Source organism: Zonotrichia albicollis, chromosome Z (assembly GCF_047830755.1).
Source record: "Zonotrichia albicollis isolate bZonAlb1 chromosome Z, bZonAlb1.hap1, whole genome shotgun sequence".
Classification (NCBI taxonomy): domain Eukaryota; kingdom Metazoa; phylum Chordata; class Aves; order Passeriformes; family Passerellidae; genus Zonotrichia; species Zonotrichia albicollis.
This window is the reverse complement of record NC_133860.1, coordinates 39,254,179-39,279,897: the sequence shown is the minus strand read 5'-3', so window position 1 is coordinate 39,279,897 and position 25,719 is coordinate 39,254,179. Positions and strand designations below refer to the sequence as shown.

Genomic DNA, 25,719 nt, shown 5'->3' with positions numbered 1-25,719 from the left:
TGTTACACCTCATGTGAAGATGGGAGAATGCATGCTGAAAACAGAAAGCATTCAAGTGAATGAAATACTGGAATATAAAGATATTAATGGCCTGAAAAGTATCATGAAGATAGTATATGTAATCATCTAGCCTTACAAAATCTTCCGGTTTTTTTTAAACAAAGATAATCACTATGATTCCATGTTTGGGACTCGCAACCTTACTGAATAATGCTCTGCGTAATTGTTTTTCTCCTGTGCAAATATTTACATTGTATTAGTGGAAGAGAAACCCATCCTCTTCCATCCCTGACTTAAAGCATCACCGACAAGTTACACAAGAAGTCATGGCTAACTGGAAACAGCTGCTAAGCCACTTGCATCTCTGTTGTTTTATAATACCCACTAGTAACTCAGAGAGATCACATCTTACATCTGCTTCTCTTCACTTCTACATCAAAGTCTTAAATAGATAGATTGTAAGAGAAGTTGTCATTGAAGCTAGGTCTTGAGGAGAGGCACAGAAAGTCATGCTGCAGCTGCTGCAGATGTTCCTCTGTATGTTTACTAATAGCTGCCTGCTGAGTTTTAACATATTTGGAGCCAGGATTTCCAGATGTCTCCTCCAAAATTAATACAATCAACCAGGAAGTTTACAGAAATAAGTTGATCTAAAAATTTCTCCCTTCTCACAATTTTACTTCTGATTTCTGCAGAGGAACTGTACACCACAAAACAGATTTGCTGGCCTAACATAAATATGCACAACAACAGCATATGAAATAAAAGTGCTGCAGAAGATCCCAGATCATACATCACCACTTTCATGTACCAGAGACAGTCCTTGATGCTCAGCAGCACTGGTCAAGCCACTGCATTGCCTCTTCCACATGCTGTTCATATGTTATCAGCACACCAAAATAGAAGATAAGGGTTTGGCCTGACATTGATGCCCATCACCTCTGAGGAGACATTATCCATAAAGTCTGACAGTATAAATGAAATACAAACTCAACACACTAAAATCCAATGAAAATTCACACCAGCATAAACTTGGACAAAATGTTTCTGCCCACTCTCTCCTACACTGCCCTCAAGCAAACTCATCTAAGCTTGTTTTCCAAATAAGTTATTTAAACAAAAAGAGAAACCAAGATATGATTCACTGCTCCAAACTTTCAAGCCATGTTTTGTTATAAAATGGATCCCTGCCAAGTCCCTCTATCAAATTTATCAAATATTTTCCCACTCCTATTGAAGAATTAATGTGCAGCCACTCTTTCTTAAAAAAAATTAAAATAAAACCAAACAAAAGAGACTGTACAGAGGAATCCAGCTTCAGTGTACGCTGCATCTTATTCAAGGCCTCAAACTGTTTTCAGCCAGCAACCCACAACAGCCTCTGATTATGATAAAACAGGCACTTAGATTTCAGTGAAAATTTTGCAAAAGATGTACACATACAAAAGAAGGTGTGTGTATTTACAGACTTTCTTACCTCCTGCCAGAAATTTTTCTTTAAACAAAGAACTACCCCTTTTCCTAATGGAATGGACATTTCTAAAGTCCCAAAAAATCTACATGCAATTGGACAATATAAATCAAACCACAGTAATGAAACATACAGATGACCCAGTTTTCTAACCAACATAGCAAGAAGTTCTTTTCAAAGTATTTTAGTGATTTTTAGCATTAATATGCAATTTTTTTTCTGCTGGACAGTTATTGTTCCTTCCTGGAAATTTTTTTCATTCTGCACTGGGAGAAAAAAAAATGCCCCCAAACCAACACCCTACCAAAAAGTATGCAAAACAAACCAAAACAAACAAACAAACACTTATGCACTACAGCTAAAAGACATAGTCTATATGGGGAAGAGAAATCATTCGAACTCTCCTTCAACACAAGAGCTAATTAGATCAAACACAGATAAGATTTTCAAAGTCTTTACCTAGTATGACTGAACAAGGACACAACTCAGGACTTCTGGATGCACTGCGTCCAGCTTTGTTTGCTGTTTCAGAGAAAACTAATCTCTCTAGTTTGTGCTAACAATTCCATTTTTGTCAAAGTCTGTAATACAGATCTGTGAAAAATATTGACATCATAAAGTTTCAGGTTTTAAGAAAGTTCACAGAAAATTCTTCATCAGCTTGTTATCAGGCAGCATCAACTGGTAAATGGCAAGTTGAAACAATTGCGAACTGTTCTGGAGAACACTAAGTTAGAAGGAGATTTGATAAAAGGACATTCAAAACAAGTCTTGGCTCAATATCCTTTTCCAAACAAGCATAGTATATACTTGTTATTGACCAACACTCAAACTGCTGCTATAGGAGCTTATCTATCAGCCTCCCATCTGCTCTGCATCTCTATTTTCTTTCCCTTTCTGAGCTAAAAGTCATCTTGAAAATGTGAGGAGGATAGCAGTAAGACTTTGAATCTGAGAACATTGGACTTTGTAAATAACTAGTGTTTTCTTATTAACCCTGGGATAAGAAAAAAACCCCAATACCATCACTCACTTTCAGGAGGACCATCTTATAACTTACAGATCAAACTTCACTGTCCCCACTTCAGTCGTACATTAACACAACCAAAATGGTTGCTCTCACTAAAGGTACAGTAGCACCCTCTCTTTAGATAAAGAACTACAAATTGTCTCTCAGACCTAAAATCACTGCTTGAATACTAATTATTTTTATAAAATGTAAATGTCACCTTAGAAAAAGAAAGAACTGTATGAAGCAACTCTGCATTTCAAAGGTGGCAGCTATGGGTAAACAAAATACTGTGGTAGAATACTGCAGTGACAGAAGCTACATAATTTATAGTTTCTACAACACTGCAAACTCTGGAGTGTATTCCTACAATGGCTGAAAAGAAGCAGAAGTTAAGCAGTAAGGAATGCTTTTCTTTGAACATAGCTGTAGGAAAGCTTTCCACTTACCAAAGAAAGAACTGGAATCTGCTCTTGATTCACTAATATAAGGCATACAACTTATCAAATGTCTGTGTGATTTAGCATCTCAAGATTTTCTTTTCTTCTTCTGCAAAACTATAGCTCCCCTTAGCCTCTTCTACTTTAGAAAGGACAATTCACCTACCAAGAATTGCTCGGCACAAAAAGCTGAGCTCTGCCTTGAAACAAAGGGGCACAGTTCAATTTACCTTTCAAAAGGAGCAAGGAGGTAATTCTACAACTAACAGATATAACTACTATCCAGTAATAAGTAACATCAATGCTGACATTTATAAATCCAAGGTAGTAATAATTATCTGGGGCAATGCCTCTAATTTTATAAAAATTATAAAGCCAGTATGTTAATCAGTACAGCTGCTGTCAACCCTTATTGTGTTAGCCATCATGCACAAGTCAGCAAAATGCTTTAGCAACTGGAAAACTCTGTCTAGATCTTTATCAAGAGTGATCAGAATAATAAGATCACAAAGACTTGTCCATTCATTTAATTAAAATAACATATTCCTTACTGCAGCATGTACTTCATTACACGTCAGCAAACCACTTCATTCCACTTTTAAAATACCTTTTCCATTGCAAAAACATCTATTTTGCTATAAGAAATTTATATCAAATGATACAAGTTTTACTCAACAGACTTTGTTCTAGACTGTGTCATAGAAATATCAGACTGTTAATGCCCTGAGAGAGTTCAGTCTGACTAGATCTTTTTCTTGATCCTCAAATCAAAGAATTTAAACAAATTAAGCTGTGAGTTGCAAACTATTTATAAATTAAAAAACAGGAGAGTATGAGCCATTCACAAAAGATTCAACGGATTTTTCCATCTTAATATACTCATGTCCCAAAGATGAACAATGCTTTTGGTCCAAAAATAATTAGTACAATGACAAAAGGTCCAGTGTTTTATATACGGTTCTCTATCTCTTGCTCTCCACTTCTCAGACTTCTGAAATATCCATGGCTATTATCTGCAACATTTCTTTTTGAGCCTCTTTTAACCCTGTGATTTATGGACTCCCAAAGTGAAAAAAAAAAGTCTCAAATATAATGAGGTAGAAGAAATAAAGCTACTTAATAGTGTTCTAGAACAACTTTTTGCAGGATTTTTCAAATAACATGTGAAATTCTGTGAAGTTCTAGAGGACTGTTTTACCATGAGGTGTGTTTCAACATATACTTCATTACTAAAGGTGCAGTAGCTCTCACTGCAGCCAACTGGAATTTTACACATACCTTCAGAGAACACTGGGCAGACATGTATCTGTGTCACTACAGATACAGATACACCCTTCCTTGTTCAAACGTAATTGCATGCACACAAACAGCACATGAATAGCTCTTGACAAAGCCACAGCTGTTTCTCACTTTAAGTATTAAGTCCAGGTGGATCATATAACGACTCTTGCAGTTGTGTTGACCATTCTAAGTCTTAACATCGCCAACATTTTAAAAATGTGTAAAGTAATTGGGTGGATCAGGCCACACTGGTTGGAAAATCTGACAAAATATGTAACTTCATATAATTCTCACTGATTTAGGCATGATGCACATTGCTGAACCTATACAACAGATACTGCATCATTGCACTCTTTGCCAGTTAGTAAATGGGACTAACACACACAAAGACCTGAGAATATAGAACTGATCTATAGACTAAATTCAAGCAGAAAATGGTCTCACTTTCTCTTCACCCAAGAGTCTGCTATTCTGACTCCTGTTTCTGCTGGGTAAGATTGTAAATATTCATAGGAATATCTAAAGTCCAGCTCTATGGATCTATTTTGGAACATGATCCTGTTACTAAATACATTATGTTTTATATTACATTAGCTTCCAATGAATCACACTGTAAAGTTCTGTGTCACATTATTGAATATATTATGTTTTTCAAACATTAAGTCAAACTTATATAGTCCCTTTGCGAAGCATTGGGTATAATTACTTAAATCAATACTTATTATTTCATCAGCTGGCACAGAAAACAAAGTTCCATCCTCAAATACCACTGCACAGTTCCCAGTGTTATTAATTCCTTTTTTATTAGCATGGATAATACCACAAAAATATGCTGCTAGCTGAACCTACAAGCATGATCCTGTAAAGAAATGTGCAACTATAGCCGATACCTATCGAAACCAAGTGAGCTCCAATGATTTCTAGCTCTTGTGATTTTATCATGGGTCATATCTAGTGTTTTCCTTGAGTCACACATTTAGGAGCCTCAACCATGGTGCCCATAATTACATTTTACAATTTCATTACTGCGGTGAGAAAGAGAGGAATCTGTCAGTTTACACATATGCATCAAGACACTAAGCATGCAGGCAGCACCCTTGGTCTCATGCCAGACTATTTTGTATCAAATTTTGGTGATACAAAACCAAGACACAGTTACAAAATGGTAATTTCTGAGTGAATGCTCAACAAGATCCACATACATGAATTCCAATGTGTCTCCTTTGCTGTGTAAAAAATTTCAGAAATTGAAAAAACTTTCATTTTTTTCCTCACAGAGAATAACAAGTATTTATTGGACAGCTTTTGATAACAATGGTATGCAATTCCACACATGTATAAGATGGAACAAGCCCAAAACTGCAGGGACATAGATGAAGTTATATCTTATGGTTGGGTTATTTTTTCCTCTACCAACCAAATAAAATTAATGAGTAGTATAAGTAAGTAAACAACACTGATTGGACCTTGGTTGCTAAAAGCTGTTATTCTCTTCCATGATTTCAAAATTATTCAAATGTTATTCAAGGTACAAGTGGGCATGTAAGAATCAACCGTTTATAAATCAGAAGGTGACTGAGAAAACAAGTGAAGACATAGTTTTGTATTTCAAAATTCATCTCCTCTGAAAAGCCTTGAAACTCTTACTAAGTTTTTGAAAAGCCATAAACAAATTGCCTTTCAATATCCACATAAACATCTGTAAATCGGAACCATTGCTGAGAGCAGATTCTGCTATTGCAGCACTGACCAAAACAACTTAAGGCAGTAGAGGAACCAGGAAAAAAAACTTCTCCTGCCCTCATTTGCAACTCGTAAAACTTCCTCTCAGGTTGCACCCAGCAGGAAGTAATTCTGATTCCGCAATGGATTAAGTAGACCAACAAACAGACCTTTGTCACAGCAAACTGTTACGATATTTCATATTTTAACTAACTTGCCATTTAATATGGAAAACCAAAAAGAGCCCAAAATAAACTCCCTCCACAAGACATATTCAAGCAAGCATGAACATAAGGGCTCAACAGAGCTTAATGCAGTATGGGAAATTTGCAACAAAATCAATGATGAGCTTCTAGAACATGCTGTCATTTGCTAAAATAAGTAAAAATGTCCTCTGGCTGCTGTTCTTAAAAACATTCCCATCTGGCCTCAGCAAACAGGAGAAAAGTCATGCAATTTTCATGGCACCCAAAGCCTCAAACCCAGACACTCATCACCTAGGTGCTAGCAAGCCCTTGCACAAGGCTTCTCAAATTACTGCTTCCCACTAAGACCTGAAACTGGCTCCCTTTAACATCTGTTAATCTAATTGGTTCCTACGAGCCCGTAACAATTAAACCAGTTGTTGCAAGGAGCAGCAGGGAAAGGGGAGTTTATATATCCACAGCTGGGCAGTTGGCAGAACAAATGGACTGCATCTTACTCAAGGGCTCTCACCAAAATTCAGTTACTAAACTGTGAGAAAAAGAACAAGCCTCAGATGAAGCTGATGGCCTCAGCAAGTGGGCTGAGCTCAACATACTAATTAGCTGCTCTGTCACAACAGCAGTCACAAATAGGGACAAAGGCTGCCCCATTTCTCCAGTCATCAAATGCAACAAAGTTAGTAAAAGGGCTGTCTATATCCATGGCAAAGATGGATTGAAGAACTCATTCAAAGAGTAAACAGAATTTTTGCAAGCTCTATTATGAAGCTGACAATTTTTGGTTAGCCTGTAATAAGAAGGAAAAGAATGGAACCAAAATCCTGGTTTAGATACAAAATATTTTTTCAAAAGGGAAGTAATGCAACAGCTGAAGAAACTGAGCTCTTTACTTATGCAAAACACTTCAGTGTATTTCAAGTAGAAATAACTTTTTTTCCTGTAAGAAGGAGTGAAAATGGAACTAAGTAATAGCCAGCTCAATATCAGCCCTGGTCCCTTTTCCAGACATTTAAGTACATCTCTGTTTACTCACAGCAGATTGTCACCTTCAAAAGGAATTTTCATACATCTAAGCAATGTGAATAAAGGCTTGCAGAGCAGGAACTGTAAAATAGTCAGTATCATTAGCCTACAGAAGAAAAGGAATGAAAACTCTGTAGTAGGTTTTGCAGATGTCTAAGCACAAACATCTTACACTCTGAGAAAGCAAGTAAGCCCTGTGGTTTTCTTGCAGTGTACCAGAGTAATAAAGCTTATTTCTTCTCCTTTCTACAGTCTAGTTTTAAAATGCTTTAACAAAACCGCTCTCAGAAGTGTATTTGCTCTGTGCTCTCTGCTATACTTTCCACCCTAGCATTAAGCCCCAAAGCAGCTGGGCACAACACTGAATTGAGGTGACCTCATCACAACCTTCAGAAGTTCCTCAGAAGCTCCTGCAACAGTCTAACACTTGAAACACCTCACACTTGGGCACCTGGAAGTTTACTATCTCCCATCTTGGGGTGTAGGAAGAACAACTGTTATTTACTTTGTGGGAGACGAGGAATTAAGCTTTCAACCTTTGTGTCCTTGCTCTCTAGCCACTGGCTTTCATTTTTAAACTCCTCTGCTTGCTATTCATCCCTTTTTCAATCTGCTTCTCTAATTTTCATCAACCTTTGTAAAACTCCACAAAGTAAACTTTTAAAAACAGAAATGCTTTTAACAGAGGAGTTGAGACTTGATACTCAGAAGTGAATGCAGAAACTTCTCGTTTTTTCATGTGTACTATTTCCATGCGTATATTTTCCACAGTATTATAGAAGATCTATGTATCTGAAAACCCTTTTCCCCTCCCACTTCATGGGTGCTTTCTTAGATCATGACAGCTACAGACAACTCCTACATTCCACAACTTCAGCCAAGAAACAATTTCTTTTCTCTGATTATTGCAATACACTTCAAACATATAATACTTTGGCCATTTTGAATTGAACTCAGGCAACATTAGAAGGTTGCTCAGGTTATGTAGAGACATCTGATACTTTAATAGGTAAAATTATTAAAAGTGTGCCAACATAACCAGATTACTTCTAAGGATACTGAAATACCTTTAAACACACAAAACTTCTGATAGGCTTTCCGTAGGTTTAATGTTTTGAGCTGCGCCTCCAGACGTATTTGGAAAAAAGAACATAGCAGTCTTTCAGACTGCCACACAACATGCTAAAAAATATGATTTTGCACAGCTAATCCTAATTCCTACATTATTACTGTTAGTTGAGAACCATCCTAAAACAGAAGTGATGAATTTTTGAAATAACTTGCTGAAATGCAGCACAGATTAGTGTGCTATTATTGTTCATGCATTTCCTTTAATAAGAAGGAACTATAACATAGATTAGTGATTAAAATAAATAAAAATAAATGGGATAAAGGCTTCCCAAGTGAGAGTTGTGGCATCTGATCCACTTTCTTTTGATTCACTTAGATTACTTAACATGCAGACAAAGCATCATCCCCTCTACATGACAGTCTCAGTATGCTAGTATTAACTCTGAGGTAGAGTTGCTCCAGCTGCCAGGAAAACAATCATTAAAAAAAAATACAGCAACAAATAAAAAGAACGTAATAACAACTATACATGAGAATGCCGGGGAGGCAGACTTAAAAAGATGCTTTAATTGCACTAAATATAATGTCTTTACATATGCCCATGCAAGAGTATTTTATTATCATACGTCCAATGGATTTGACAGTTTCAGGAAGAAATATGAGCAATAGTAGCCAATTTCATGAGAGAAATATGCTCAGCACAATCTGGAAAACTAGTTGGGCTTCAATGGATGTTTTCAACCTCCCTAATATAGAATTTCTTTTTGTTCTTCTCAGATTCAACTTTTCCAATATATGAAAAAAAAAATTATCTGCAGGGAAAGATTTCTCCCTCATTTAACAAAATCCATAAATCTTTAGAGATGATAATTTTTTTCACTGTCTACTGCATTAAATTTTACCCCCAAAAGAATCTTGAGGAAAATATTTATCTTCCTGTATGATTTCTATAAGAAGTGGATTAGAAAACAATGTGGTAAAGGACTATGGAAACCTTCTACAAGTAGACAAAACTATTTTGCTTTAGGGAAAAAAACAGATTTAAAGAGATATAAAAAGCACAAAAACAAAGAAAATAATCAGCCTACATTTGGTACAGCAGTTTTTGTTTTTTTTTTAAATTACAGCAATATAGAATTTTATCAGGCTTTTAAACTATAACATTTAATATTTAGAAACAATAACATACTTATTTTAAATTTTTCATGGGCACATTGAAGTAATTTAGGAGGCGTATATAGCATAAGATTGACCCACCTTTGGGTCAATGTTGCCTCACCTCCTCCCATCCATTCTTCCCATCCATTACATGGCACTGAAAGTTGGTAATGTTCTCTCACTGTGATATGGGCCTTGTCTCAAGTCCTTCTGCACTACCTAGCAGGGATCTGTGACTAGTGCTCTGAGGGAAGAACTACCCCTATGCAGAACTGCAGCTGCATGATCAGACCCCTGCACTCAACTGTCAGGGATACCTTACTACATACATTAGTATATGTCCTCAATTAAGTTACACCCAGTATCTCATGCTGATTTAAAAATCAGTGAAGGAATTCTGGTGATTCCCTGGTATTCGTAAAAAGTTCAGCCAGCAACCTTTGCTCTTTTGTAACTATCATTGAATGCTTTTTCCATCGTCTGCCTCCATAAATTATTGGGGAAAAATATATTGTATTCTTACACTCCAATTACGCAATTTTAGATGCACGAATTTGAACAGCCTTCAACAGGTTATTTTCCAGCTTGCTTAGAGGCTGTAATACCTTCCTCCATTTAATTGCTTTGGGAAGTAATCAACAGCTCCAATAGTTTAAAGCAATAAAGGCCAGAAGGATGTAAGAGAATTCCCCCAAGGGACATTAAAGAAAAATGGTAAGATAGCTTCAAGAAATGCAAAAGGAATTCATTATTTCAAGCAGCTCAGTTCTAGTTGGTAATAAAGTACTTGGCTCCACCATTGAGCTCTCTGCTCTTACTTTCTTCATAAAGCCTAGTCATCCAGGGTTGAAAGCAGGTTTCAATGAAACTGTTGGTGAGTTCTGTCACAATTTGTATAGATTTCACTGACAGTTTCTCTTCAAGAATATTTGTTTTCCCAGACATCATGATGGCCCTGTTTTTAAAAGAATTATTTGCATGCACAAAGATAACACATCTGCTTATCTCCAGACACATGTTGAGCATGCAACTCACAGATCCTGTACTTTGGAAACAAGTCAGTAAGCTGCAGTATGTGGTAGAAGAAAGAGGGTGGGGGGGAAGGAATAAAGGTAAAATGTAGTCTATTTAGCACATCTGAAAAATAAGCTTAAGCTCCTTCTAGTTCCAGCAGCTGCCTATAATGGAAAAAATGAGGACTGGCCGTTGCCAAAGAAGTGGGCAGTAAGAAATAACAGATGTGAAACTTCAGCAACATCATTGGCTAGGTCAGTTTCACAGATGCTTGAGAGCCAGGGTCCCTGTTTCGCTGCAGCTTTCTCAGAGGCACACTTGCTTTTTCTGCTGCTGAACTGTTGTTCCTCCTGCGTAGCTGAACTCACTCAGTAACCTCACCCATGAATGCAACTGACGGGAAACATCCATGTCCTCACAAGCATGTGTAAACGCTCCTCACTTAAAGTTAGTCACTCCATTTTCCAAAATCATATTAATATTTCATTATTAATATTCTCTCTTCCTTAGTCCTGTTCATCCCTTTTTTTGTTTCATGGAAACTTACAGTGAGTGGGGAAGACAAGTCCTTCAAGACAAGATCTTAGTACATGAGGCTCACAAAGAAAGCAAGATCAAAGAAACCAATTTAATCTGTTTTGCACATTTTTCAGAGAAAGGGCAGTGAGGGAAAAATGCCCCTCAAAGAGTCAACTCCAATTACACAAGTAATTTTCAAGGACGAATCAAGTTTCTTGATGGAGTTTAAAGGGGAAATTATGAATATAAGGTCTGTAGAAACTATCACATCAAGAGCAGCTCCTGTCATCCAATTTGCAGGGTTAAATTGACTTCAGTTCAAATTAAAATAAAATGAAAGATTATATTTAGGCATCAGAAATATGGCTTGAAATTGTAATGCAGATAACAAAAATAACTGTTACTTTAGGAAAAAAAAACCAATTAAAAAGTTGTATTAGAAAAAAATACACCTAGTACCAGCAACTAATATAATCAGAACTGTAGCTAGGCTGTCACAACGATTATAAGACACTTTTCTGTTGAGTTCAAAATACGGTTGTAAAATGCAGCTCTTAATAAATCTAGGTTTCCATGCTATGTTTCATCTGGTATATTTATTACCTGTTGCTGAAAGAAACAGTATCACTCTTCCCATCTACTTCCAGCTGCTTATTGTGGCTTTGTCCCTTTTGTTGCATCTAGTAATTTCTCACCCACAGGACAAGACGGGCCAGCATAGATTCCTGATTTAGTTTTTCTTCATTGGCAGTTGGGGGTTTTTTTCTGAATCAGCTGCTTACCTTGAACTCACCTTGGGACTGGGAGCTGATGCAAGAGAGGGAAAGAACAGGCTGAAGTATCCCTTTTGGCATCAGCCTGAGTTGCACAAGACCAGATGCAATATTAAACCATGCTCTGGAAAACATTACTAGTTTTCTTCTTGTAGAAGAAATATTCAAGTATTTTCAGGATTCCATATAATACAGTGAGTTTCTGAGAGCTAATGGGAAACTCTCAGAGGAAAAATTGTAATACTATAGCAAATAAAGGACTCCACAGGACAACAAAGCACAATGACAAGGACAGAGCCTCAATATGTGGACAACAGGTTTTGCAATCTAAGTCGACAAGAGAAGTAAGAAATTCATTACCTTTCCTAATATGACTTAGCAGTTTAATAACAGAGGCAGAAGTCAAATGCAGGAGTTGGGACAGGCAGCTCTATGCACTATATCACACCTCTTCCTGTAGCAGCAATTGCTATTTACTCACTGCTTGTGATACGCCATCTCCATGCCAGGAACCACACTAGGTTCCATTAATAATAACACAAAATTGAACCATTGCATTTGCTAATCCATAAGCAAATTATTAGTTCAATGTGGTTTACTCCACCTGAAAGTTCCCAGTGCCTTCCGAAAAACTTGAAAACGTAATATTTTTCTGAATCAGTAACATGTCCTTTATTCCCTCTAATGACAGACAAAATGAAAGAAAATGGAAAAAAGAATTCCAATTTTATTTTTGTTTCTATTAAATGGAAGTGAGGTAAAATCTGGAATTAGATTTTAGATTTTGGGTATTTGTTTTTTGTTGTTGGGCTCTACAGGAGGTTCACCGGGGCAAACTTTTTTGTGATAGTTTTGTGTTAGGAAAAAGAGACACACAGGACTTTTTTGGTCTTCAGCTTTTTGTTTACTGTTATCTTATCTAAAGTTTTGCATGCTGTCTAAACTAGACTCAGCACACAGGAAAAATCTACTTTTGCTGAGTCATCTCACTGGAGTGTGGATTACCATCAGCCATGATGTGAGGTCCTGGAAGGATCTTAGCACGCCTGCACCAAGAAATCACTTTTTGCCTAATATTATATGGAAAACAAAAATAACTGGTGCTTTCTTGCCTAATACAATTTCAGAGTCTAACCATTATGTTTATTAGAAAAGGCATTAATAAGCTTCTATCCTACTTATATTTCAACAAAAGGAGCACACACAAGTGAGGAACTATATGAATGCTCAAAAGAGTAGGCAAAATACTGATAATTTTATTAAGAGATTAGCAGAAGGTAATTTACTCCTTTAGAGTTTTATCTTAGTTGTTTATTTATTGCTTCCAGTAAAAAATCTTATTCATTATTTTGCTTCCACTGAAGATTTTTATGCAAATAAGTGCTTAACTATTTTCAAATGTTTCCCCAAGACAAATTATGCAATGCCTTTGAATAAAATGCAGACAACTTGATTTTCCTGTGTTCACAAGAGAGACAACATTATTTACATATTTTGTTATGAAGGAAAAGTTATCATTTCAATTTTCATTTAAACATATTAGATCCTCACAGTTAATCTTTTCAGTTGTGCAGTTTTATCATCACCACTACTTAACCCTGTACACTGGCCTTCCACCTGCTGCTGCTAACAGTCACTCAAGTTGTTTTCTAAGTTTGGTTATTAATGCACATGCTGTGTTTCTGTTCTGTTGTTAAGTGTCATAGGACTCCCCCCTTAGCTGGTCTGAGGCACATTATTATAAAGTAAGTTATATTATCTGTAACAGTATCCAAAAAGCAATTCAAAACCATTTAATAAGATGCTTTTGAATAAGAGTCTCTTCAATTCTTAAGCATCTCGTTCCTAAACAGCATCAAAATTGGAGAAAAGAATATCTGTATTTTTTGTTGAATACAGATTTATGAACTGTGTATAATGCTTTCATTCTGTCTGTGCACTGATGATTACATGGATACAACAGTTTAGTCCTGGTAATTTGTCAGGCAGTGGAGGATGGGAGCAAGGGGCAGATTAAAATGTAGGCAAAAAAAGAATTATCCATAACTAGTTGAAAAACTTTAAATTCACTTATCTAGTTTTTCTAGTTAAATGCTAGCAAAAATAAAGAGGACATAATAAATATAGACCTACATGAATGCAAATATTCTAAACTGAGATGCCTTTTCTAAGTTGTTACTAAATGATAATTTTTGAAAGGAAGAGTAAACATACTTTTCAGAGGCCATTACAGCAGAAAAAGAAAAAAATCAAGGCAAAGGCTTCTCACTGAATTGGTCACCAAAGTAAACAGCACATGGAACAAAAATATATGGGTTCTAAACATTTGCTGCCAACAGCACTGAAATCAAACAAAATCCCTTAAATATGAAATATTTCACATAAGTTGGCTCTGCCATGGAAACCAGACAACTAGAAACATTACATTATTCCAAATAACCATCTCTTGATAAGAAAATGCAGTTGCTTTTTGGAAGTATTATTTTACTCTTCTTCCATTGGTCTCCTTCCCCAGGCAGCCAGTGACAAGAGGAAATGGCTTCAAACTGCACCAAGGCAAGGTTCAGGTTGGACATTAGGAAGGATTTTTTTACTTAGAAGGTGGTTAAGCATTGGAACGGGTTCCAAAGGGATGTGGTAGTCACCATCCCTGGAAGTGTTCATGAAACAACTGCATGTGGTGCTTCATGTCCTCAGCTGATATGGTGGTGTTTGGTCGAAGGTTGGACTCAATGATCCTGGAGGTCTTTTCCAATCTTAATGATTCTATGATTCTCTTCTATTATATAATTATTAAGTACAAGTAACACTGATTTTATCTGCATGTTTATAAGGCTCTCTTTGACAGCCTACACCTACAGACAGGGAAGTGCAAATAATATATTTATGAAAAGATTACAAAACTCACTTTTTAAAGTATTTTAAATTTTTAAAATTCTTTCTTAGATCCTTCTTGCACTCTTCTCTAGTCAAAATTATACATATTTGGCACACACAATGCAAAGAATCAGCAATAAGCACAAGGGATCAGGAAAATAATTTAACTTTACAAAGGATACCACAGTTTGCAGAGGTGGAGACTGCAGTTTAAAGAAAAAAAAAATTGTCTTGTAAGCTGAATTCGATAAGTAATTTATTAACTTACTTCAGGTTTCTAGAGTGATATTCTATACTGATCTATTCTAGAATGATATCTCATTTTATAATTGCTAAACATATAAATTTACATTATTCTGAAAAGCCAGTTCAGGCATCATTATTTTAATATGATAATTTTTGAAGTTACCTTCAAAAATTATCATATTAATATATTTCAACATATAATTTGAATTTTTGAAGTTACCACTTCAAAAAGTACAGGTAGAACTGTTACTTTAAAGTTTTTTCAAAGTCAGGGCGATTTGAGGAGAGGCTTCATTTGTCAAGAGCAGCCAATGAAACCATCTCCTCCTCTCCTTCTTAAAATTTCTGCTTAAATGCTCTGGACAGGAACTTGGTGCTCAGCAGAAAATATTCAGAATGTATAAACTACTGAACAACTTTCATCCTTCCTTTGCAGTAGTAAAACTTCAGCATGTGAAAACACAGAAAATATGATCAGAATTTCATTGACTCACCACTGCTCCAAATCCTTAGGTCTTAGTCAACCACTTCAGACACCTGGCAATACCTACAGAAAAAAATTATATAAAACATAAGAAATATACAAAGACAAAAACATCAAAACAATATTCATGATTAGTATTGGCGGCTGGAATGGGAAAAATTGTTCTGGTAAGAGATTATGTGCACATGAGTAATGTTTCACTACAAGGCCACTTTTGCTTGGCTAGAAACACAGCTACTCTAGACATTTCTCCAGCCACAAAGGCACTAAGAAAAAGCACAAACCCTCGACTTCAGGAGGGTGGACTTCAGACTCTTCAGGGATCAGTCTGGTGAAGTATCCATGGGACAAAGCCCTGGCTGGGAGCAAGACCCCAGAAAACGCGCTAATATCCAAGGATCACCTCCTCCAAGCTCAGGGACCATGCGTCCCAACAAGAAGGAAGTCAGGCAGAAATGCCAGGCCTTCATGGATGAACAAGGAGCTTGCAGACAGACATAAACCACAGGGCAGAAGCAAGGACAGGTAGCCTGGGAGGAATGTAGAGAGAATGTCTGAGAAGTCAGGGATAAGGCTAGGAAAGCTAAAGCCCTGATAGAATTAAACCTCTCCAGAGACATCAAGGGCAACAAGAAAAGCTTCTTCAATAGGTATGTTTGTGATAAAAGCAAGATGGGAAAATGTGGTCCCTCTCTGCAAGGAAAGAGGAGATGTGGTTACCCAGGACGTGAAGAAAGCTGAGGTACCCTGTAATTTTTTTGCCTCAGTTTTCACTGGCAAGTGCTCCAGCTATGTTGCTCGAATTGCAGAAGGCTAAGACATGGAACTGCTGGAAAGGGTCCAGTGAAGGACTACAAAGATTATCATAGGACCATAGAATATCGTCAGTTGGATGGAACCCACAAGTAGTGTCCAGCTCCTGGCTCTGTGCAGGATAATCCCCAAAATCACTCCATATGACTGAGAGAACTGTTCAAACACTTCCTGAACTCTGTCAGGCTTGGTGCTGTGACCACGTCTCTGGGGAGCTTGTTCCAGTGCCCAGCCACCCTCAGAGTGAAGAATCTTTTCCTGATATTCAGGAAATACAGCTTCATGCTGATTTCCCATGTCATACCACCACTCAGCAAAGATATCAACACATCCATTTCAGCTTGTGAGGAAGTTGTAGACTGCAGAGTTATGGTTAGGGGACTGGAGTATTTTTCTTCTGAGGAAAGGCTGAGAGAGAAACCACACACTGTAGGACAAGGACTGTAGGACAAGATCAGGTTTGCAACCATCCTCAGGAACTGAAGGTGCACATGTCCATGGAACCTAATGGTGCAGAAGTCCACGGGACCTGATGAGATACATTCTGAGTAAACAGGACACTATCCACCACATTTGAGAAGTTGTGGTAGTCTGGTGAAGTTCCCATTGACTGAAAAAAGGGAAAAAACATTTTAAAAAAACATTTAAAAAAAACAAGGGGTAGAAGAATAAGACTACAGGCCAGTCATTCTCACCTCTGTGCCCACCAAGACAATGGAGAAGATCTTCCTGGAAACTATGCTAAGGCACATGGAAAATAAGGAGGTGACTGGTGACAGCCAGGCTTCACAAACGGCAAATCATGCCTGATGAATCTGGCCTTCTATGATGGGATTACACTGTTGTAGATGAGGAAAGAACCACTGATTTCACATACTTGGACTTGTGAAAAACATCTGACATTGCTTGTCTCTAGACTGGAAAGACATGTATTTGACAGATGGACCACACAGTGGATTAAGAATTGGCTGGATGGTTGCAGTCAAAGAGTTTCAGTCAAAACTCATGTCCAAGTGGAAACCAGGGCTGGTGTTCCTCAGATGTTGGTTTTGGGACCACTATTGTCTAACATCTTTGTCAGGGACATGGACAGTGCAACTGAGCACACCCTCAGCAAGCTTGGTGATGTCACCGGGCTGTACGTGGTCAAGACACTAGAGGGAAGGGATGACATCCAGACAGAACATGACAGGCTTGAGAGGGGGGCCTGTGCAAACCTGTGCAAGAAATTGGGCAAATGGGGCTAGGGACAGATAAACAAGGAACTCCTGTCATTAATCAAGAATACGCAGGAAATACACAGGAGATGGAAGCAGGATCTGGCCATTTGTAATGAATATAAAGGGAGGCTGTTAAAACTAAGTAGAAATGACACAAGGAAAGCCAAGCCCAACTAGAATTAAATCTGGCCATTGATGTCAAATACAACAAGAGGGAGTTCTTCAAATATATCAATAACAAAGAAAAATTAGAATTTTGTGGTCCTGTTGCTAAATGGAGGGACGGACCCTAGTAACAGTGAATGAAGAGAAGCCAGAAGATGACATTTCACTGAATGTCTTCTTTGCTTCATTCTTCACTGACAAGACCAGCCCTCAGGGTTCTCTGACCCAGGATGCGCGGGGGCGTGAACGGCCCCGGAATCCGGCTATCTGGTGAGGGGCGAAGGCCAGGGCCCCTGCGCATCAGAAAACAGCCCCCCTCGGCGTCTTGGCCTCGGGCTGAGCTGGGGGGATAGCTCGGAGCAGCGCGGTGAGAGACGAATCAGGAGGCGACCACTTGCTGGGGGTAAACTGTCGGTTTATTACAGAAGAACCAACAAAGAGGGGAAAGCACCCAGCAAATGGCCCCGAACAAGGGGCAGGAGAGGGTTTTAAGGGAAAAGGGGGGAAGAAGGCAGGGAAACCCGGCTATCCAATAGAAATACATATTTGGAGGTACGAAACATAACTGATACACTAAAGTAACCAACTGTTATAAATCATAGGAGGGGCTCCGGGGCTACAGCCAACCATACCTCCCAGAGAAAGGAAAATTCTCGAAACCTGGGAGGAGAGAAAGAGTGATTGACTGACCCCAAGGAGGAAACAACTTTCACTTTATAAGAGAAACCAAGGGAGGAGCAGTTTCATTTCCATAGCAACATAACTGGCAGGGTAGCAGCAGGAAGTAATACAGAAAATGGGGGGAGCAAACTAACGAACTTAAGAACACACCACAGCACCAGGAGACATGGGTAAAGCAATTCTGGAGTGAAGACTTTCCCTTGGTCAAGGAAGATAGGGGTAGAGACCACATAGGTAAACTTGACATCCACAAGTCTGTATGTCCTGATGGGATTCATCTACAAGTGCTGCAGACATGACTGCAAGGCTGCTCACAATGGAAGAAAGCGAATGTCAACCTAGTGTTCAACAAGGAAAGAAGGAGGACCCTGGAAACTACCAGCCAGTCAGCCTCACCTTGATCCCTGGAAAGGTGATGGGAACACCTCATTCAGAAAGGCTATCCACATGGGTGATCAGGAATAGTCAGCATGGATTCACTCAATTAAATCCTCCCTGGCCAACCTGATTGCCATCTTTAATGAAACCAGCACCTGGAGGGATGAAGGGAGAACAACGGATATTGTCTACTTTGACTTCAGTAGATTTCCTTACATGAACTCAGGGATGTTGGCTGGATGAGTGGCCCGTGAGGTGGAGCAAGGACTGGCTGAACAACAGATCCCAGAAGGTTACAATCAGTATCACAGGATCTAGTTGGAGGCCTTCCCTAGTAGTGTCCCTCCAGGTTCAATGCTGTACTGTTTAACTTCATCTATGAGTTGGATGAAGGGGCAGATGCCCAATCAGCAAATTCACTGATGATACAAATCTGGGCAGTGTCCAATACCTCTGAGTGCTGGACAGGCTGAGGCAGCTGGGCCTGCTCAGCCTCGAGAAGAGACGAGTGAGAGGGGACCTCATGAATATCTATCAATATCTGAAGAGAGGTATCCAGACAATGGACCAGGCTCTTCTCAGAGGCGCTGAGTAGTAGAACAAGAGGCAATGGGCAGAAACTGATGCACAGGAAATTCCACTTGAACATGGGGAAGAACGTTTTTACTCAGTGGCTGACTGAGCACTGGACCGGATTGTGCAGAGAGGCTGTGGAGTCTCCCTCATTGGACATAATTTAAGAACTGCCTGGACACAATCGTGTGCCATGTCCTCCAGCACATTCCTGCTTGTGCAGGGAGATTGGAACACAGGATCCACTGTGGTTGGCCCCTTCCAACAAAATCCATTTCATGATTCTGTGACCTTCTAGCAGACTTCCAGTACCTGAAGAGGGTCTAAGAGAAAGTGAGAGAGTGTCTTTTTACCATGTAGTGATAGAACAGGGGGGAGAGGCTTTAGACTGAAAGAGGACAGGCTTAGATTAGATGTAAGAACGAAATTCACTGTGAGGGTGGTGAGAGATTGACACAGGCTGCCTGGAGAAGTTGTGGATGCCTCAATCCTGAAATTTCCAAAGCCAGGTTAGATAGGGCTTTGAGAAACCTGGCCTAGTAGAGGATGTCCCTGCCCACAACAGGGGGCTGGAAGCAAAAAACCTTTGAGAACCCTTCCAACCCAAACTATCATCCTGTGAACTCATGATTCTATGAAGCAGTATCACATAAACTAAACACACAAAAAATCATATATTTTTCTGTTCCTCTATTCTACTAATGAAGTATACCTATCAAAATCTGAAAATACATTTAGGATTATTTATATATTCTGTGGCAATTCATAATAACACTTTAAAATCAAGTATGACTTAGGAAGAACTCCAAAAGATCCCAAACCACTGCAATAAAAACCTGACCAACATAGCCTGGTCATTCCAAAAATGTACCTATAAACTTCTGCCACCCTACTTCATGGAATTAAGCAAGGACAAACACAAATTCTTGTACCTGAGATGGACAAATCCCTTGGAGACATTGGGCACTGGCCACCCAGGGCACACTTCCTGAAACAGAGCTGAGGTCCAGGCAGAAAGTGGTCTAAACACAACCTATCAGTTTGCCTTGGCAGCAAGGAAGGCCAAAAACATTCTGGGATATGTCTACAGGCTAAGATCCCACTAATAAGGTATTATTCACCTTCAGCCAACACTTTCAGGAACATACATCTTAAACAGTTTTGTATCCCCACTACCAAAAAGCAATAAATTAAGGTGACAAAAGTAAGGTTAGGTTGATTCAGCAATATTAAAATACAGAATTTCCCATGGTAATAGCAAATCCTGCACTTTTTGACATTCATCAGGACAAGATATATGAAGAACCTCCCCTTACATAAACAAACAAAGTGAGTCAGAAAGTGAGTTCACTCTTACAAAGGGAGATAATCTGGCCTTGGTGAAGATGGTTTAACAACAGAAAAGCTGGTGCAGAACTTCCAACAAAGTGTGCTTCTGAGGACAAAGGAAAGTGTACTAGGAGCTCTGCAAAGTCAAACATAGCTTAAAATGGCCTCTGAATTCCTGGCACATAGAATATTCCTACAGGAAAAAAAAAAGAAATAGCATCAAAAAACACCAACTGACTGCACCAAGCAGCTGAGATTTATTCAACTTTTCTGTCTCAAAAACAGTTAGCACAGCAATGAAAACATAGCAGTGTTAGCAGAGGCAGAGACTATTTTCAGGAACAAAAAGTGCCAAATTGTTTTACTTAAACTCAAGTACCAAAAAATGCAGGATCAATTTTAAGTACATGTAAACACACCTAATTGTCTGAATAATCCATTAGGTGCTGCTTTTAAGGAAAAATTCCTTGCCTGGAGTCTGAGCTCCCTAAAAAATAGTACAGTCAGGGTAAGACAGGATCAGCCCACAGAGGAAGCTGTAGAAAAGCCTCTCTTTCACAGAGCCATCCATCTGCCAAGGGCACAGCAGTGTTCTTCCTCACATGCACACAAAAACTCAAAAAATACTAAAACTTTGAAAAAAGAGGAAAGTAAGTATAATATCTTAAAAGTCTCCTTTTTGTCACTGCTTTTGTGACAAAGCTAACAAGAAGAAATTCCACACACCTTCTACTACCCCATCACCACACAGACTCTTCCCTTATGCTGCAAAAGGCCAAATCCTCCCAAACAAATCAAAATGAGAAAAACACATGTATGCTTTCATTCTTTCTCTCAGGAGGTCTTACAGATTTTGCAATAGCTCAGACAGATTTCTAGAACAGCTGGCAAAAACACATAAAATATGTTTCTTCATTATACTCATCTAGCTGTAAGTTTGATTGCATTATCTCCACCCCTCCAAAAATGGTGGAAACACCACATTCTTAATTTTTAGCTCCTTTCTCATTTGCAACAGATAAATGTCTTAGTGTAACTAAGAGAGAAAGAGTCTCCGTAACAAGCTGAGCCATTGATTTAAAGTTCTCTTATTTATAGCCAACAGGAGAATCAAATAGACTGGATACTGCTAAGAGAATACAATGGGTTTGATAACATTCCCGTGTCACATACCCTGTCTTTGTACACAGTAGGAAGTGGGTATACTTAGGCTACCCAGCGCAAATACAATAAAAAAAGAATACAGATATATCTGCTGTATCTTAAAACATCCTTTTCAAGTAGCTTTTTCTTCAGATATACTACTGTGTGATACTTCCATGTATTATATAACGGCAAGTACTGAAATCAAAGAAATATTTGCTTACTTCAAGAAGGTTTGTATGACCAATTATGTCACTATGAATAGAAATAATGCATTCAATGGGTTCTTTGTCTTTTGCTATCAATGCAGAACAACATAAAATGAAATTAAAAAAAAACAAGTAGCATTTCATAGGCTTCAATAAGACTACCTTCAGAAATAACAGCAAAACAAGAAGGACAAAGTATGCTCTTTAGGGATACTCTGATAGTAGGTTTAAAAAAACCCTCAAGTAACAGTGCCCTCTAAATTAATGAGAATGCTAAACACCATAGGAAGATAAAAGCTAAAGATATATAACAGATTTTTTAACATTTCTTCTCAGGATCATTATTTTCTCATTCACACAAACATACAAAAGAAAAAAAATCCAATTTTCCTTTTTCTATAATCTTCCTAATTTGTTCAATCTAGATCATGCTATGTATCTATCTGTATGTAATTTAAAGCAAATTTAAAAGAGTCATAGAGAGCAGCCTAATTTACAAGCTGTTTCAAAGAAAACAGAAGAAAAAAGTCCTGTTTCATACTACAAAAATATTTTCCCCTAATGCACCTGTCCTGAAGTTTACACTTAATAAAAGCCAGATGTACTTATAATACACTGATCCATGTTCTTAATGCCAGTTTTCCCAGTGCACCACCTTTACCAAGAAAGCAGCACAGCATAGTTTTATACATCATTAAAATGTTTAAACCAAATAATACATTTTTATAATCCTAGCAATTCTCACAATACCAAGCAGAATAAATACAGAAGCATTAAGAGACCTGCACTGCAGATGAAAGATCCCTCTTAGCCTTTTACCTAATACAATAACACTGAGTGGTAAATGAATCAAATCACATTTCTTAAACAAGCCAGTCATTACCAACCAAAGCAAAAATATGCAAATTTGGCTTTAGTAAAGTTATTATGTAAAATTTGTTTTGGCTTCTAAAGTTTGTTTCAGCTAAGCATAAATCCTTATTTGAAATTTGTAATATAGAACATCAGTCATGAGCCTGATCCCACATTCACTGAAGTCAGTGGGAGTTCTTATCTTCAGCATTATCCATGAGGATAAAAGGACATAAACTGTTTATTTTAAAGGCAGTGTAAAAGCACTTAACAAGTTCACTTTACAACATGCTTCTTGAGTTACATCTCTGAATCACAGGGACTACAAAGCAAAATGGCAAGTCCCCTTCCACAGCTGCCCCATGAGTTACACCACAGCCAGCACTTTGATCTTCCTTGGTATAACCCTCCACCCACTCGAGGCAACCTAAGCTTTGCAGTACTAGCTCCACTAAGTACATCTACAGCCACTAAAATTGTTCTTTGGCTCCATTTCGGTCACAGAGCTGCTCTAGGTGGCCACCACAGAGAAGAACCAGACAAGAAGTGATTCAGAAAGCAGCTTCACCCTGAGGCCAGCACTGCCTGTTGCCTGCATGCAGATGACGAGAGGAACAGGTCCCATGGGCAGCCCAGCGACCATCGGTCACAGGCAGCCTCCAGGCCAGCACCACAGCAGCGGGGGCTGGAACAGGAACATTGGCAACACAGCTCTAACACGGACTGATGGCACCAGGCTGGGCTGAAACACACTTCTGGGTCCCCAGGCAAGAGCACGGGCAGGGCCCAGGGGAGGCTGAGTCACAAGAGTGCCCTGGAGCCCTGACATGCGGTTGCTAATCAAATGCTCTAACCAGCGGCATGCTCCTTAGCAGTGAGCTAAAATCACTTGGCAAGCTCAAGCCATTCTTCCTAAATGTCAGCTGGCTTAATAAGTAACAACTTTTGATGAGTATTTATTAGCATTTGAATTACTGCTCCCAGATTACCACACGCTGGCCTGCAAAATCCTAAATTTACAAAGCCGCCTTCTGGCAGAAGTGAAAGAGAATGTCCCCAAGGGAGACAAGTTAGTTATCTTTTCCTGAAGGTCTAGAGGTGGCAACTGCAGAGTTTCATTACGTCATAAGCAATTAACAAATTCTTTTATTTATTCTGTACCACACATGCTCTTTAAAGCAACAGCTGCACAGTTTTCATTGGTTTTCAACATCATACCTCCTGCTCCAGCCAAAATTATAGTCAGAGTATCATCACAATGATGTGACTATTACAAATCAATGAAACAATTATTAGATGGGCCAAATTGCCTGATAACATTCCTGCATTTTCCAGTAATGCTGCATTATGACTGAATTAGGAACCCATTTGTGTTGTGGTTTCATCCAAAAAAAAATAAGAAAAAAGGCTTAAGGCACCATCCTTCTCTCCCTCCAAATAAAAAGAGACCTGCTTTGACACTTGAGCTTTCCTTACATTTGGGACACAATATCTAACAAAGCAACCAAACACAGAACTAGGGCCCAACTTACGGAGACACAAGCTGTTAAGAGTTCTCAAAATACAAATTCAAACTTCTCTATGGTGTCAGGAAAACAAAATTGTTTATGCATATGTTCCACATTGAACTAACTTCCACGCCTTCTTTGCAGTTTTCATCTACATTGAAGCAACAAAAATACACACACAAACAGTAGTTTATCAAACCAAAGCACCCAGAGGTATAACCTGTGACCTTCTTCCATTGAAAAACTGCTTTTTAAACCTGAAAGACTTCCGTGATTCATGCAATGATTTTGTTAAGTGGCAAAATCTTGATCTTAGGCCATTCATAGTTTATCTGGTCATTATCCACCTAACACACCTATCATGCACTCAAGACCTTAATTCAAAGCTAAAAATATTACATATTAATCACACATCACATCTGCTACAGCTGATGCCCCAGAACCCCTCTTCACTCTTGTAAAAAAACAAAACGCAAAATCCAAAACCCAAACCAAGTGTAAGTAAAACTAAATGAAGATGAGACTCTCAACAACATTATGCATGCCTTTGTTGAGCATTTCAGTAAAATCATGTTATAGAAATGAAAATCCTTACTCAAGTATACTATCTGCCCAGTTTTCCAGCTCTGGAGGACACTCTGCATTTTCTGCAGACCTCCGAAAGTCGTGAGCCATTTCCATCCAGCATGCTTTGCCACCTGGACCTTACAAACCCACTCCTCTGATGCTAACCCGAAAAGAGGAAATAAGCAAGCCACTGCCTGTTAAGTGTTAAAGGGCATATTTAATCTGCAGATGGAAGAATTAACTAGCCCTGGGGATGGTGGGACTTGAAGAGCAACTAAAAAATACATTAACTGTGGTTTTGTATACCACAGTGATGCTTTTTTTACGCCTTTTAAGTTTTTTTCATTTTAAGCTTTTTCTGAAGCAAATTTACTTAAAACACTACTAGAGAAACAATATTTTCAGAGATGTTCTGGATATACAAACAGAAAATCTAGGTTTAGTTTTTCCTGTAGTCAGTAACATCTGCTTCAAAGACTGTCACAGTATGCATTTTGTAAGAACTTATAAATATCATTTAAACTCCTTAAAATATTTTAAAAATTATTGTTTAACATCCATTTCTGAGTAAAACAAGAGATATAAGCTCTTGACCATCTGAAAGAGCAAGATTTTGACAGCACGAAAAAAAGCAGAGATAAGAAAACTCTCTAGTTCTATGTCAGAGGCTGATGATATAATGAAACAAATTCACAAAATCAACAAAATTAACAAATTAACAACACATAATATAGGGAACACTACAAGCATAATAAGGGAACAAACTCCCTTGCTAAAGGCCCTCTCATGCAAAGATCTTTTTTTTAGGTGTATTATCATACCTCCCACTCACCTCTCAGCAAAAACGTACTAAAGAGCTTGAAGCTGTCTCAAATCCCTCTGTCAAAACCAAGACATGCAATCTAAACCCATTTAAAATATTCTCAAAATATTACTCATCAAAAATCCTGTTTCTCATTTGAGTTCTACTAGCACTATATAGACCTT

General features: G+C 38.3%; 1 protein-coding gene across 1 annotated transcript in view; it reads right to left on the bottom strand.

The window, feature by feature from the left end:
• Nucleotides 1-25,719, bottom strand: part of ARSB (arylsulfatase B) — a 187,227-nt gene that overhangs the window by 24,897 nt on the left and 136,611 nt on the right. The window contains exon 8 of the mRNA XM_074532885.1: nt 15,305-15,357. Coding sequence (XP_074388986.1) covers nt 15,320-15,357 — 38 coding nt within the window. The 3' untranslated portion in view covers nt 15,305-15,319. The remainder of the gene's footprint in view (nt 1-15,304; nt 15,358-25,719) is intronic.